General features: G+C 51.9%; 2 protein-coding genes across 2 annotated transcripts; both read left to right on the top strand.

Annotated features, from left to right (window-relative positions):
- Positions 1-2,582: 2,582 nt before the first annotated feature.
- HRCT1 (histidine rich carboxyl terminus 1) lies at positions 2,583-3,342 on the top strand. Its single transcript, XM_063081489.1, has one exon. The coding sequence runs from the start codon at positions 2,583-2,585 to the stop codon at positions 2,901-2,903; it is 321 nt and encodes a 106-aa protein (XP_062937559.1). The 3' UTR covers positions 2,904-3,342.
- A 3,325-nt stretch (positions 3,343-6,667) lies between these two features.
- On the top strand, positions 6,668-6,895 carry SPAAR (small regulatory polypeptide of amino acid response). Its single transcript, XM_063081621.1, has one exon. It carries the CDS (start codon positions 6,668-6,670, stop codon positions 6,893-6,895), a length of 228 nt encoding a protein of 75 aa, XP_062937691.1.
- Positions 6,896-14,304: the final 7,409 nt, after the last annotated feature.

Genomic DNA, 14,304 nt, shown 5'->3' with positions numbered 1-14,304 from the left:
ATTTCAGTGGGAGTTTGGAATGGAGAGGAACTAAATACATGGGCTCAAATTATGATCTATAAACAAAAATCAGGATACTATAACTTTGGACAGTTCAGAATACAGAACTGATTTATTTACAATGTCACCACTAGGTGGTGCCACCAACTAGTGAAAACAACGTGGTTGCTATCGCTGGACGAGCAAGAACCACCTGCAGCTAGACAAGCACAAGTTTGTGAACCTGTCTGGAATTTGTATGTACTTGGCATATGTATGTGAGTGTGTGGGCACACAATTATTGGTGCATGAGTTTGCTCACAGAGCAGTGTTAGTTTACAGGTATACACACGCCTGCAAGCACGTGCATGAGTCTGTGCACCCTGGAAAGCATGGTCATTAACTAAATGACATGAGCTTCAAAAGACTTACCCGCCAACCATGTGCTCCGGAACTCCGGAACCTCAGCTAGGAAGGCTGCTTGTGGAGGGTGCAGAAGATGCAACCCTGTGGGAGAAATACAACCACAAGGCCATGGGACAGCTTTTCTGAGGCAGGGAATCCCTAGACGTAGCCACTTGCCCCTCAGACTCATCCACATCTACACATCGTCTTCCTGTTATCTCTGTGGAAGGTCCCAGCTATCTTAGACTCTTGCTCTGATCAGCCTCCTCACGCAGGAATAGTGTCTTTGCTTACCTGCTGACAGAATAGCCCATAAAGCTGGGGCATTTAGGCAAGTTCCTTCCCTTCTCTGGCCTCAGTTTCCCCATCTCTCAGTGAGGGCTGGGTCTGTGTGCTTCCAAGGGCCTTTTGCACTGTCTGAAGTTTTTCAAGTCCATGGGTTGGAGGGCCCTGCCCCTACTCCAGCTGCTGGTGTGGAGTTGGAATATCCTTGGAGTTCTGAAGAATAAAGTTTCCTGTTTGACTCCCTTGTCTTCCTCCTTACAGCAGACTTCCCCCCGTACCTTCCCCCTAGGGGAAGGCAGCTGGGCTCCCAGGGCCCCAGAAGTCTGCAGGAGGAGTTCTTACTCCAGCATCATTAAAAGTTCAAGTGGCTTCTGCTGGGAGCCAAAGAAGCCCCAGGATTCATTAGACGTGCTGTCCCCTGAGCCCAATTTGGTTGAAGGGAATGCTTAGCCTTTTCATCCAGTGAGGATTTTCACAAGGGTTTGAGGCCTCCCTGAGAGAACTCAGCTGGGATTGAAGTCGGAGAAGGAAGGGTCCCTGAAGGTCACCTTTGGCCCTGGGACTTTTACAGAGGATGAAACAGGCTGGGTCAGGGGAAGGGGTTTGCCCAAGGTCACAGGATGGAGGTGCTGCCAGAGCTCAGCCAGCCTTGCTGCTTCTGTAAACATTCCTCCAGGTGGCAGCGAGATGAGCACAAGCCCAGGAGGAGCCTGGAAGGCCCCTGGGGACCCAGATGCAGAGCTGGGGCTATGGGAGGCCCTGCTGCATGTGAGGAAGAGCTTCGAGAACAGTCCAAGAAGCCCACAGCAGAAAGGGCTGCCAGGGAGAGAGTGAGCACCTGTCCCCGAGACCTGTGAGCTGGATGGGGCAAGTGCTTGTCTATGATGGATAGAGGGGATTCGGGACTACGAGGAAGAGGAGAGCCGGGGACTGCTCAGACCCTGCTTGCCCTGTAAATTCTCTACCAGGCAGGAATGGCATCCATGGCTGCTGGGCAGAGAGGGTGGGACAGAGCTAGGAGCCTGCCACTCATGGCCAGTTGAGACTGTTGAATTGGGAATCAGGGAGCTGGGACTGGGGGCTGGCCTCTCTGAGCTCAGTGCCTCCTTCCTGCCTCCCTGCCACCTCAGGCTGACACCTCTTGCCTTCCAGACAAGGACCAAGGACCTCCCTGGATGATGAAAATCTGCCTGTGGTGCCTCACTGAGCTCCCAAAGCCCACTGAGCTCAGGATAATTCATTTGGCAGAACCTGACTTTTAGCCCTGGAGGACTTTGTGGGCTACAGGATGGGTGATCAAAGACATTCAGATGACAATGTCTCCCAAGTACTCTGGTCCAAACTTCATTGCCGTAATATCAACGGCAACACGCTTTTTATATCTTAATTCCTTTAATCCTCAGAAAACAATATGAAGTAGGTGCTATGATTAGCCATTTTACAGATGAGGAAACTGAGGCACAGAGAGGTTAAGTGACTGTGCGCTGTCACAGAGGTAGTGAGTTGTGTGGCTCCAAAGCCCATGTTAATAATGTCTGTGCTATACTGTCTCTACAAGAGAAACTAAAGCCCAGAGATGGGTCGTGGTAAGCCTGTCCACTCGGCCAGGTGGCAGGGTGGGGCAGGCCCTGACCTCTTACCTCTGGACTCAGAGCTCTTCCCTCAACCCTGCCTGACAGCTCCACTGTCCACCCAGCCTCCCCGCCAGCCTCTCTGGAGTTAATGGCTGTCTGGCGTTGTCCTTGGCCACAGCTCCAGTCTAAACAGTCCAAACAGGCTTCGCCCACATTCCCTGGCTGCTCTCCAGCCCGCAGGAGCTGAGTGATCTGTGGCTGTGAGGGCTGAGCAGAGGCTGCTGATGGGGAGGAAGCGGCAAGGAGCTGCCGGCCAGAGAGGGCCTGTCCAGCTCCCAGATGCACGGCGTCCTGGGGAGCACGACCCTTGTGGGCTGGATTGCAGGCGTCGCTGTGGCCATCCTGCTGCTGCTGCTGCTGCTGGCCACCTGCCTTTTCCACAGACGGCAGGCCCAGGATGTGGAGAGGAACCATCCGACTGCAAGGGGAAACCGAGTCCGTTTGGCCCAGCCTTGGTTCTTCCGGGGCCAGGGCCGGGGCCATGGAAGACCCTTTCACCACCATCATCATCCTGGCCATGTGTCTCACATGCCCAGTGTGGGCCTCCATCACCACCGCCACCACCACCCCCTCCACCAGGCTCACCGAGGCCGCCGCTGATGCCTGTGGATCAGTGGACTCTGATGTTTTCGTGTAGAGGGATGCATCTCTGGAGTGAATGAGGGAACTGTGACATGGGTCCTGCTCGGGCTCATTTGCATACTACACCGCAGTGTACTGTGCATTTGGAGGACTGAGGAACACCTGGCGTGGCCCTGTGGACAATGGAGGGTTTGGGGGTTGAGAGCCAGGGTGGTCCTTTGTTGCTGGATATCCCACCATGTGACTGTAACTCCCAGTGGCCCTAGAAGTGACAAGGTGTGTCTGGACAGAGCCAGCACACAGGTGGATGTAAAGTCTCACCTTCTGACTTCCTCATGAGGCAGCTGCAGGCCTCTGGCAGGGGGTAGCTTGGAAGGACCCTGAGAAAGCCCCTGGGTTTGGAGAAGGCAGTATGGGGCTGCACAGTCAATTTGTTGGTGCATTACTGCAAGAAAATAAAAACCACAAAGAGGCTATTGTGAAGAGGCTCTTGATTGCAACACAGTGGGAGGAAGGGAGTTGCCAGGCCTGTGTCTGCCTCTCTGACGCCTGGAACGCAGGCGCTGGCTGTGGAGAGGGAGCAGTGAGTGGGCTCTGCTGAGCTCTCAGGGAGGGTTTGCAGGAAGCCCTGCCCAGAGAGGGCCCTCTGTGCACTAGCGGAGCTCTATCCTTCTGGGGAACAGTTCAGGGCCTTGAGAGGAGGGTTGAGGCTGGCTAGACTGCCCCCCCCCCCCCCCCCAGGGCTCTACCTCTAGTATTCTTTCTGGACCAGGTCCAAGCAGACTGAGCTCTGGGACCCATGGAAAATGCTCAGCCTTGCTATGTTCTGCCTTGTACCAGTATAGCTTTCCCCACTTCATGGGTTGCATTGAGTTTAGTGTTTCCTTGGTAACTGGGTCAGGGTTTCTTATCGAAGCCTTAAGTATCCAACCAGCCTGCTCCACTGGTGCCTGTGAGAGGTGGTGGGGGTGGGAGGGAGAGGGTGGGGTTCTTTAAACTGGAGGATGTGGTATTGGGGAGCTGGGTAGCTTTAGGAGACTGTTTGACTCCTCTGGGTCTCAGTTTCCTCTTCCCTAAAATGGGATGGATACCAGAGATTCCCTCTTGCTAAAGCCCTGAAGCATGTTCCCAAATGCTCTAGGAACAGCTGGTGGAATCCACAGCCAGGAAGGAAATCTCATTCTAAGGCCTTCAGCCTGTGCCTGTGAACTGGGGTAGGAAGGGGGGTGGGGGGCTTTGGGCCAGGCAAGGCAGTGGGGAGGGGCTTGAGAACAGGCCAGAAAGCTAGGGTCCTGATGACTCACTGGAACAGAACGTCCTCTTTCCTGTCTGTTTCCCAGTGGATTCTATGTGAGGGCTTGGGGTGGGGGAGAGGAAGGCAAATTCGCACTGACAGCCACACTGGACTTCTGGGGTGGGCCATGGGTCGCCATGTGTTGTTAATTTTCCCCATTCCCCACGCTCTGCTCTGGCCCAGCTGCATCCCCAGCTTGGATTCCTGCCACCGCCTCCCAGTCTGCCCACCTCCAGCCCTGCCCCTTTCTGAAGCATCTCCACGCTGATTTTACAGATGAATCAAAGAAGGGTAAGAGGTTTCCACCAAATCTTGGAAGTGGAAAAGGAAACCTATATTCGCACAAGGCAGAAGATAACAGGGCTGAGCATTGTTATTTATTTTAGTTTAAAAATGCTGAGCCACTCATGCCTACTGCATGTGGCCTAGAGCTACACGTACCCACAAAGAACAGGCAAACGGAAGTCATAGGCACAAATAATCAAGCTTGAAACACAGTGCCCTGGTGCCCTCTATCACCCAAATACCTAGCTGATGTTGGTAATTCAATCGAAACCACAAGCACCACAGACTGGTTCATCATGTTTGTTTCTCTCTGCTTCTGGTTGTCCACTTACTACAAATAATCCAAAGTGTCTGGCTTCCTGTCACAGCGTGTTCCATATGGAGGAGGAGCCCAGAGCCCAGACCGCACAATCATCTTAGTAAAGGTCCAGAGTGAGCATGTGACAGGGCATCATGTTATCTGTAAAGCGACTGTCCCATTTTGTATGTAGGCAATTCCTAATGCTGGTAGTAAAGAAAGTTCCCCTGGACCTTGGAGAAATTGAAAAGAACTCAGGCTTTGTGACCTTGGGCCAGCCCTCTGCCCTTTCTGGGCTTTTACACCTTGATCAGTCAAACTGTAGAATCAATCAGGTGATCGCTCTGTGGTCATGTGGTACCTGGAAAGAGCACTGAGCTGAGTGGAAGGTGGGGCGTTCTTCCTGGGCCAGCTGGTGCTCTAGTTACCACTACTGATAAGCAATGGGCCACAGGCAAGTCATTAACCTCTGGGTCTATCAGCATCTTCATCTGTAAGATGGAGACACCGTCACTACACAGGGTTGCCTGCAATGTGAGATAATGCCTGGCTGTGCTGGGTGTCTGGAATTATTGTTTCTCATTACTCCATTTTCTCAGAATATGGGTAAAGCGGGGTTAATAACCCAGTCTCCTTTCTGGAAGTGGTGGGGGTCTCAGGAAATGTTGGGTGTGAGGGCCAGGATGGAGTCCCTCTTTGCAGACAAACTCAGCGGCCTGGGCCTGGCTTATTTTCCTGACCCCCCGGCAGGGGGCAGGGCGAGAATGGCAGAGGGTGTGTGTGGGGGGGGCGGGGTAAGTGCTGTCACTAAGAGGGGCGGCAGCTGTGCGGGTCCTGGGTCCTCACTCACAATTGGAGGAAGGGATTCAGGAAGTGCTCAGACATCTTGAAGCCAACTCTCCAGGAGGACCAAGGCTGCAGCCCCAGGGAGGAGCGTCATGGCCCCTGGGGCGGCAAACCGGCCAGGAGGCCACAGCGCCAAGTGCAGCCATGTGCAGCCAGGGTTGGCCTTCGGAGAGCCCAGGGTAAGTCGTCACAGAACCTGAGTGTGAGCAGTGGGCTTGAGCAGGCAGCAAAGAGGGCTGGGCGAGAATGGCACAGAAGAGGGTTTTTCCTGAGACCTCAGGGTGGAGAGGCCGCTCTGTATGTCACTGAAGGGGCTGGGATTCCCTGGGCTGGAGCATGCCCTGCCCTATCTAAATGTACTCTCCCAAAGCCATGCAGAAAAGGAGGCCAAATGCAACGTGCTCCTGCCCCCAGCTCCTGCCAAGGTCTCCTGGCACCTGTGGTGACCTGTGACTGTCCCCCACCTTCCCCAGAGCTGGCACTCCTTCCCACCTGTGTCCCTGCCCCCAGCACAGGCAGCAGACAGGCTAACTCAAGGACTGGCCCAAGGTCCTTCCAGGGGAGGAGACGGGCTCCTCCTGGACCCACAGGAGGGGAGTGTTTTGTCCTTTGCCTGAGTGTACAATTGCTTGCTCTTGAAATACGTAGCCGTCACCAGTGGGTCAGGGCTGGCCAGACTCCCTCTGAACAATGTCTTCTGCCCCCTCCTCCCCACCCTACTGTGTCCAGTGAGTCTTGTGCTCACATCCTCCAGGATGCCACTTCTTCTGGGAACTGCCGGTGGAGTTGACCTCAGCTCTTGGAGGCCTGGTCTGAGGCTTAGAAATTATATGGAGATCATCTGAGATCCAGGCAGTAGGGCCACGTGGGGGCACCTGATAGCCTTGGCTGGGTGCGACCCAGGACCTCAGGCCAGCATTTTCTCAGACGACCAAGGGAGAGTGGTCAGAAGAGCACAGGGCACCTGAGATCCCCAACAGCCCCCTATTTCGGATGGGGAGCTAAGGCTCTGAGACCACCCAAGGCTGCTCAGCGGATCAGCTGCCACACAGGAACGCCATGGAAATGGCAGTGATTGGGATGGTGGGGGTGCTGTTTGTGGTCACTGTGGCAATCACCTGCATCCTCTGCTGCTTCAGCTGTGACTCGAAGACCCAGAATCCTCAGGGGGGCCCTGGCCACAGCTTCACGGTGGCCACATTTCGCCAGGAGGCTTCTCTCTTCACGGGGCCCAGTCGCCATGCCCAGCCAGCACCAAGTGCCCGGGACTTCTGGACCTTCATGTGAGGCCTAACAGTCCCTCAAGATTTGCTCTGCTGGTGGCTCAGACTCACCCACCCGCCAGCAAACCTGCTCTGGCATCCGACCCCTCCGGGGCCCGTCTCCCTGTCCTTCCCCTCCTGTATCCTGAGAACTTCTTATCTCTCCACCCACCCTGGTTTGCTGTACCCTGCAGCCTGGGGGATCCCTGGTCGGGACCAGGTGGGGGTCAGCCCTGAGAGCTCAGTTGGGCCCCACCCACAGGATGGGACTTAGGAGGAGTCTGAGGAGTGAGTGAACAGACACAGAGTCGGATTGCATGGTGGGCCAGCTCTGCTCAGGCACTGGGCATGGAAACATCCACTGGAATTGATTGTAAACAGTGTGCCAATGAAACTGGTTCCCTTGCTATCAGAGGAAGCAGTGTCCTAAAGAGGACATTTTTAGAAATCACTTCTTATCTGCTCTGCTGATTGAGTATTTTTGCACATTGCACAGAGCCCAACCCTGAGGTCTGCCCCTGGCCAGTTGCTTGAAATCAGCCCTGAAATTCTGAAACCAGAGAACTGGTTCTTGGGAACACGTGATTTATTTTATAATCAAAAATGTATATCCTTTTATGGATCTTTCCAAATCTTGTTTGCAAAACCACAAAAGGAAACAGAAAATAAGAGTCGCAGAAAGTACAAGATGTTTTATTAACAGGAAAGTCAGAAAGAAGACTTTTAAACGTATTTCGAATGAGACTTTATTGCTGTGTTGTAACAGGTCACTTCTATTCTTAGAGCTTGTGAGTGACTTCCCTCACTCAGGAATGATAGAAAAATCATGAACTGTAACATAATTCCAAAAAAGTTAAAATGTTGTGTTACATTCAGAGCACGTAACGAAGCTCTTGTTTTCAACACAAATAAAGAGAAATTCAGTTTCTATTCACAGAAATCAGTTCTCCCTTATTCGTAGAAAATCCATGACCATGGAATAAATGCCACGCCATATTTAAAGAGTGTGGTTTGAAGGGTGCAAGATCATGAGCCTGCTGGACAAATGCCTGCATCCAGCCCTGAGACAGGACCCGCCTGTCTGGGGGACAGAACTGAGCCCGAGGGGGGCTCTGACCTCTATGGGTACCCAGACGGCTGCCCCTGCCATGTGGCTGCCACAGGAAGGACTCAGAGAGAGAGGCCTGGGGCGCAGAGGTGCAGAGGAGGAAGGGGCCGGGAGTCAGGCTGGTGGAGGGAGATGGAGCGGGGTGAGCATGGGGAGGGGAGGGCTCAGCCTGGGCACAGTGTCATTGAACCCAGTGCAGTTCATTTGCCATCCTGCAGTGGAAACCAATTACCAAAGCACGTGTCTTTGCAGTAAAGAAAAAAAAAGCTTATTCACAAGGTGGCCATGTGAGAAGACAGGAGATCTGTACCTCAGATCTGTCTGGCCCCCGACAGGAAAGAGGCTGTATTTATAGGGAGGTGGTTAGGGGTGAAGTGAGGATCTGCGCAGGCGCCAGACGTCTGCAGCCTCGTGGTTCAGAAAACCGCGGGACCCGAGGTGTTTCGGACGTGCACCCAGGCTCAGGAGAGCGGACTCTGGGTTCAGCCAGCCCAGGCTGGTTTGGGTTGGGCCAAGTTGACTGCAGCGATCCTGAAAAACCCCCTCAGGCACACAAGTTGTGACTTCTGCACCAGACGCAGATAGGAAGAAACAAAACGAGAGGTTAGATATGGATTTGTACTGAAAGAATGAGCAATTTAAACAGGGAATACATTCTAACTGAAAACCATGGTTACAGCAGGAGCTCTTGGGATTGTGTCCTGGTCACTCTGGACACTAGAGCCCAGCAGGGCCTTCACAGTTGCCCGTGGAAGGGAGCTGGCTGCAGGGAGGCCCTGAAGACTGAGTAAAGGGAACTGCTGCAGGCTGTGTCCTCCAGGAGTGAACGCTGAGACACGGTTTGGATCCGAGGGGGCGAGAAGAGCTGTTCCTGGGGAGCAGGGAGTTTGAGAAGAGAAGGTGGTCAAGGCCAGCACCTTGGAGCAGGTGGACAAAGGGAGGGGCTGGGAAGGAGCCACTAGAGAAAGGACAGGAAGGTGGGAGTGCATGGGGCAGAGAATCGGGGGATCGGGGTTGCCAGATTTAGCAAATAAAAATACAGGGCATCCAGTTAAATTGGAATTTCAGACAGACAACAAACAATTTTTAGTATAAATATACGTCCCTATAATATAATTATATTATAATATAATATAATTTTATATTATATTTTTAATATAAAAATACATGCAGTATTTGGGACATATCTACACTAAAACGTTATTCATTGCCTATCTGAAATTCAGGTTGAACTGAGGATCCTGCATGTTATCTGGCCACACTGTGGGGGAGAGAGTGGTCTGAGAGGGGGGCCCAATGAACGCAGCAGTGGCGCTGGCAAAGGAGAGCACAGAGAAGAGGTCCCTGGATTTTGCAACAATGGTTTGACAATGACCTTGGTGAGAACAGTTTGAGTGGAACAAAGTGAGCAGCCCCACAGTGTGTGTGTGTGTGTGTGTGTGTGTGTGTGTATGTTGTGCTGTGGTATGAGTGTGTGTGTGTTTTGTGGTGTGGTATGAGTGTGTGTGTTGTGGTATGTGTGTGGTGTGTGTGTGTGTTGTGGTATGTGTGTGGTATGGTGTGGTATGAGTGTGTGTGTGTGGTGTATGTGTGGTATGAGTGTGTGTGTGTATGATGTGGTGTGTGTGTGGTATGAGTGTGTGTGTGTGTGTGTGTTGTGGTATGTGTGTGGTATGGTGTGGTATGAGTGTGTGTGTGTATGATGTTGTGGTATGTGTGTGGTGTGTGTGTGGTATGAGTGTGTGTGTGTGGTGTGGTGTGGTATGAGTGTGTGTGTGTGGTGTGTGTGTGGTATGAGTGTGTGTGTGTGTGTGGTGTGTGTGTGTATGATGTTGTGGTGTGTGTGTGTTGTGGTATGTGTGTGTGTGTGTGTGGTGTGTGTGTGGTATGAGTGTGTGTGTGTGGTGTGTGTGTGGTATGAGTGTGTGTGTGTATGATGTTGTGGTGTGTGTGTGGTGTGTGTGGTATGAGTGTGTGTGTGTGTGTGTGTTGTGGTATGTGTGTGGTATGGTGTGGTATGAGTGTGTGTGTGTATGATGTTGTGGTATGTGTGTGGTGTGTGTGTGGTATGAGTGTGTGTGTGTGGTGTGGTGTGGTATGAGTGTGTGTGTGTGGTGTGTGTGTGGTATGAGTGTGTGTGTGTGTGTGGTGTGTGTGTGGTGTGAGTGTGTGTGTGTGTGGTGTGTGTGTGGTATGAGTGTGTGTGTGTGGTGTGTGTGTGGTGTGAGTGTGTGTGTGTGTGTGGTGTGTGTGTGGTGTGAGTCTGTGTGTGTGTGGTGTGTGTGTGGTATGAGTGTGTGTGTGTGTGGTGTGTGTGTGGTGTGAGTGTGTGTGTGTGTATGATGTTGTGGTGTGTGTGTGTGGTGTGTGTGTGGTGTGAGTGTGTGTGTGTGTATGATGATGTGGTGTGTGTTGGCCCGAGGTGCTCCTGCCGCTCTTCCCAGTACTGCCCATTGTGTAAGGAGAGGGAGAGGCCCAGCAACAGGCCGGCAGGAGCCCTTCTCTGTGAAAGAGTGGCCTCTCCCTTCTATCCCCAAGGGAGGGCGGTGGCAGCACAAGATGCTAGCCAAACCAGGAGTGTTCATCTGGTGGCAGCGAGGGAAGCAGCGGCTCAAGGTCACGCTGGAAATCGGGGGCAGAGCCACACTTGAACCCAGTCCTCCCGGTTTCCAAATCTAGCAAGCCCTCCCTTCGTTCTGCTACCATTGCTAGTTTCTGTCGGACACTTGCTGTGCTCCAGGGGATATCCTTTCTATATATCACCTCGTCAGTGCTCACAGCAACCCAATAATCTCCATTTTAGAGACGAAGGAACCGAGCCACCACAATGTGAGCTGCTTCGGGCCAATGCCGAATCTTCAGGAACAAAGCTAAACTGTCATTGTTCTCTGTAGACGGTGTCTGCGCCAAGCAAACTCTCAGCAGAACCCATCTGATATCTTTAGAAGGAAGGGGTTCTGATTGCCCAGGTTCACCTGAGCAAAAGACTTGCTGACACCTGCCCCCACCTGCATCTCTGGCTTTGAAAAAGAAAGGGGTCTTTGCCATCTGTAGTTCTAATGAGCAGCCCAGGAGCCTCTCCCCAAGATTAACCATCAGTTGAGGGCTAGAACTGGGTTCCCAGACCTCAGTCCTGAGCCAGCCCTGTTGAGGCCTCCCAAAGGCTTTGCACCTTTGCAGACATACAGACTGTGCCTCTCCTGTGATGGGTCTTGCTTCCCCTTCACCTCTTTGGGCTTCTCTGTCAGCTCCACCCCGGGGCAAAGGGCAGGGAGACCCTGCTGTGTTCCACCCCAGCCCCACTGGGTGAGGTGGAAATGACTACTCGTAGCCCTGCCTCTACCACTAACTTGCTGGGCCTCAGTTTCCCTGGTTGCACAGAGGAAATGAGAACCCCATCATACCTTGTTTAGAGGACATCTGAGAGTGCGAGATCCTCGAAAGCCAGCTGTCGGGGAGGGGGAGGCGCCCTCCTCTCTTCTCCACATTCTTTGGCTCTGAAACCAGGGTGGGTGGTGTTTCTCTTTGGGATGGGCTGGATTCTGGAATCAAGAGGCCTTGAAATAACATGTTTTCTGGAAAAGTACCTCCCTTAAAGGAAACTACTTTTTCCAAGGAGTAGAAAAGGGTCATTGTGCTTTGCCAGGTCCTCATTCCTATTCCACTTGTAATAGTGAAAAGTTAGAAACAGCCTAAGCACCAACAACAAAAGGAACAAAAGTCATTTTTTAAATTATAAAACAAACCAAGTACAATCTGAGATTAGAGATATTAAAACACAGTCAGACACAGACACAGAAATGGAGACAGACAAATTGTCAGGACAGACACACAGGGATAGACACACACACACACACACACACCACATTCTGCCTAATTCACACAGTTGTGGTAGGCAAAGCTGGGGAGTGGGGGCAATGGTTGCTAAATCTCCAGAAACTCTGGAATCTGGGTGTTGAGAGTGACTGCACAAACTTCTGGGCCTGAGGGGGTGTGTTTGGGTGGGCTGAGGAGAGTAGAGGGAGTGTCCTGAGCCTGAGGGAAAGGCCTGGCTGGCTTTGCACCCACCCTCTGCCTGCTGAGACGGGGCATGGATCCTAATCCCAGGTCCCCAGTTCAGGTAAGGCTGAGGAACCTGCCAAAGCAACGCCCCCCACCCGAGTTGTTGTAGAGGGATAGCAGCGCCCACAGCTGGGGAGAGGCCTCCTTGCAAACACTTAGGACTTCCAGGCCCAGGCCTTTCGGCTGTCCACGGGCCCCACATGGGAAGCCAGGGCTGTGGTGGCTCATACAGAGGCCCTCTGTCCTTGTCCTTCTGAGATGCTGGCACAGCAGCAGCCCCTTACCCCTGCGTGGGGCCTGTAACACCCCCTCCCCCACAGTCAGTCCTTGCACAGACCTCGCCACTGCAATCCTCCAGCTGGCCTCCCTGGCCTGACTTCACCACTGCCCGCCCCTGTCACAGGGCTCTTTCTCAGACACAGACCTAAACTCCTTAGAGGGTTATTGGAAGGGTCTCTGTTCCCACCTTCAGATTCTTGGTACCTGTGGTAGACACAATAACGGTCTCCCAAAGATGTCCATGTCCTAATCCCTAGAAACTGTGAATATGTTATATTCACAAAGGGCAATTAAGCTTGCAGACAGAATTACAGTTGCTAATCAGTTGTGCTTAAAAGGAGAAGATTATCCTGGACTGTCTGCAGGGCCCAGCGCAATCAAGAAGGTTTGTAAGTGTGCAGAAGAGTCAGGTCAGAGTGACGGGACAAAGACTTGAAGACAGGAGGGGGCTGCCAGCCAAGGAGTGTGGGCAGCCTCCAGAAGCCAGCAGGGAAGAGACAAGGGAACATGCTCTCCCCTGGAGCCTCTGATGGGAGCACAGCTCTGTCAACATGTCAATTTTAGCCCAGTAAGTCCCATTTCACACTCTGGTCTCCAGAACTGTAAGATAATATATTTGCATTGTTTTAAGCCCCTTAATTTGTGGTAATTTATTATAGCAGCAAAGCCTTAGCTTGCCCATTAGTGCTCCCCAAGACTTAGCCTTGAGTGAGCTCCTCCAGTTAATCCTGTGCCTGGCTGCCAAGAGACAGAGTCAGGTGGCCTCTGAAGGGACACAGGTCTTAGAGCTGAAGGACCCTGTTGGGCTGGAGACATGGGTGGGCTGGACTACCTCAGGGGTAAGGAAGGATATCCAGAAATGACGCATCGCAGGGAGTAGAATAAGAGTCATAATGTGGCAACGGTCAGTCCCTGTGTTGGGTGGTGTGCACACGCAGCAATGCCAGTGTGGTCTCACGGAAACACCCACACAAGTGTGCAAACATTTAGGTCGCAGGATGTTCTTGCAGGATCACTTTTAATAGCAAAACATTATAAAGATCCAAGTACCCATCAATAGGGAAATATATAAACAAATTATAATATATCCACAAAATATAATAATAGGCGGCCATTGCAAAAATGTACCGACTGGGAAACTGCCCACTATAAAGAGAGAAAAGACAGCAAGTTACAGAATGGTCTCATATTCAAAAAAAAAAAAAAAAGAGCAAATAAACAAACACTCCTTTTCCTGAAGAAAATAAAAATAAAAACAAAAAACTCCTATGTATATGTGCTTGTATGAACAGAGAAAAAAGTCCGAAAGGACATGATGACCCCTGGGGGACAGGCTTTATAACATGTATGGTTTGACCTTATTCAAGCAAACGTGTTGTTTTTTATTACATGTCATAATATTTTTTAAAGAGATGGTACAAAGGTTAAGAAAAGCAAACTAGACTGTTACTGTTCGTGACATAAAGTTGTTTGCAGAAAGGGCCCCCTGGGCTGCAGGATACCAGGGCTGCACTGAGCGAGGGGCTCGGGAGGCCGATGGGCAGAACCGTGGGGGCTCCTCTGGGGAGCGAGGGTGCGGATCCCCCAGTGGGAAAGTGGGCACACCCAGCCCTCTTCCGTTTTATAGATGTGAGAGCTGAAATGCTGAGAGGGGAACGCATGCATTCCTCTACATTTTATGGTACTTCAGAATAAAATATAACTTTCTGGCCTCCGTTTTAATGAATTCTGAACTTCCTCATAATTTACACTCCCTTTTTTATAATCCGTAACTTTCACATGAGGGATAAAATTTTCTGCGTTTTACTGCCGATCCCAAGTAGTTACAGAATGACTGCACTTTAAACCCAAGGTCTTGTTCACCTCCTGAAGGCCTAGCCCTCAAAAGAGACAGAGACTGGTGGAGAGAGGGCCCCAGGAGAGCAGCCAGGATGGTGTGTCGGAGTCTGAGATTCCAGTCCCAGCTCTGTCCCTCTGGCTCCCAC

The sequence above is a fragment of the Cynocephalus volans genome, chromosome 17 (assembly GCF_027409185.1).
Source record: "Cynocephalus volans isolate mCynVol1 chromosome 17, mCynVol1.pri, whole genome shotgun sequence".
NCBI lineage: Eukaryota > Metazoa > Chordata > Mammalia > Dermoptera > Cynocephalidae > Cynocephalus > Cynocephalus volans.
Note: the sequence above shows the minus strand (reverse complement) of the source record. Positions and strands in the feature narration are given on the sequence as shown.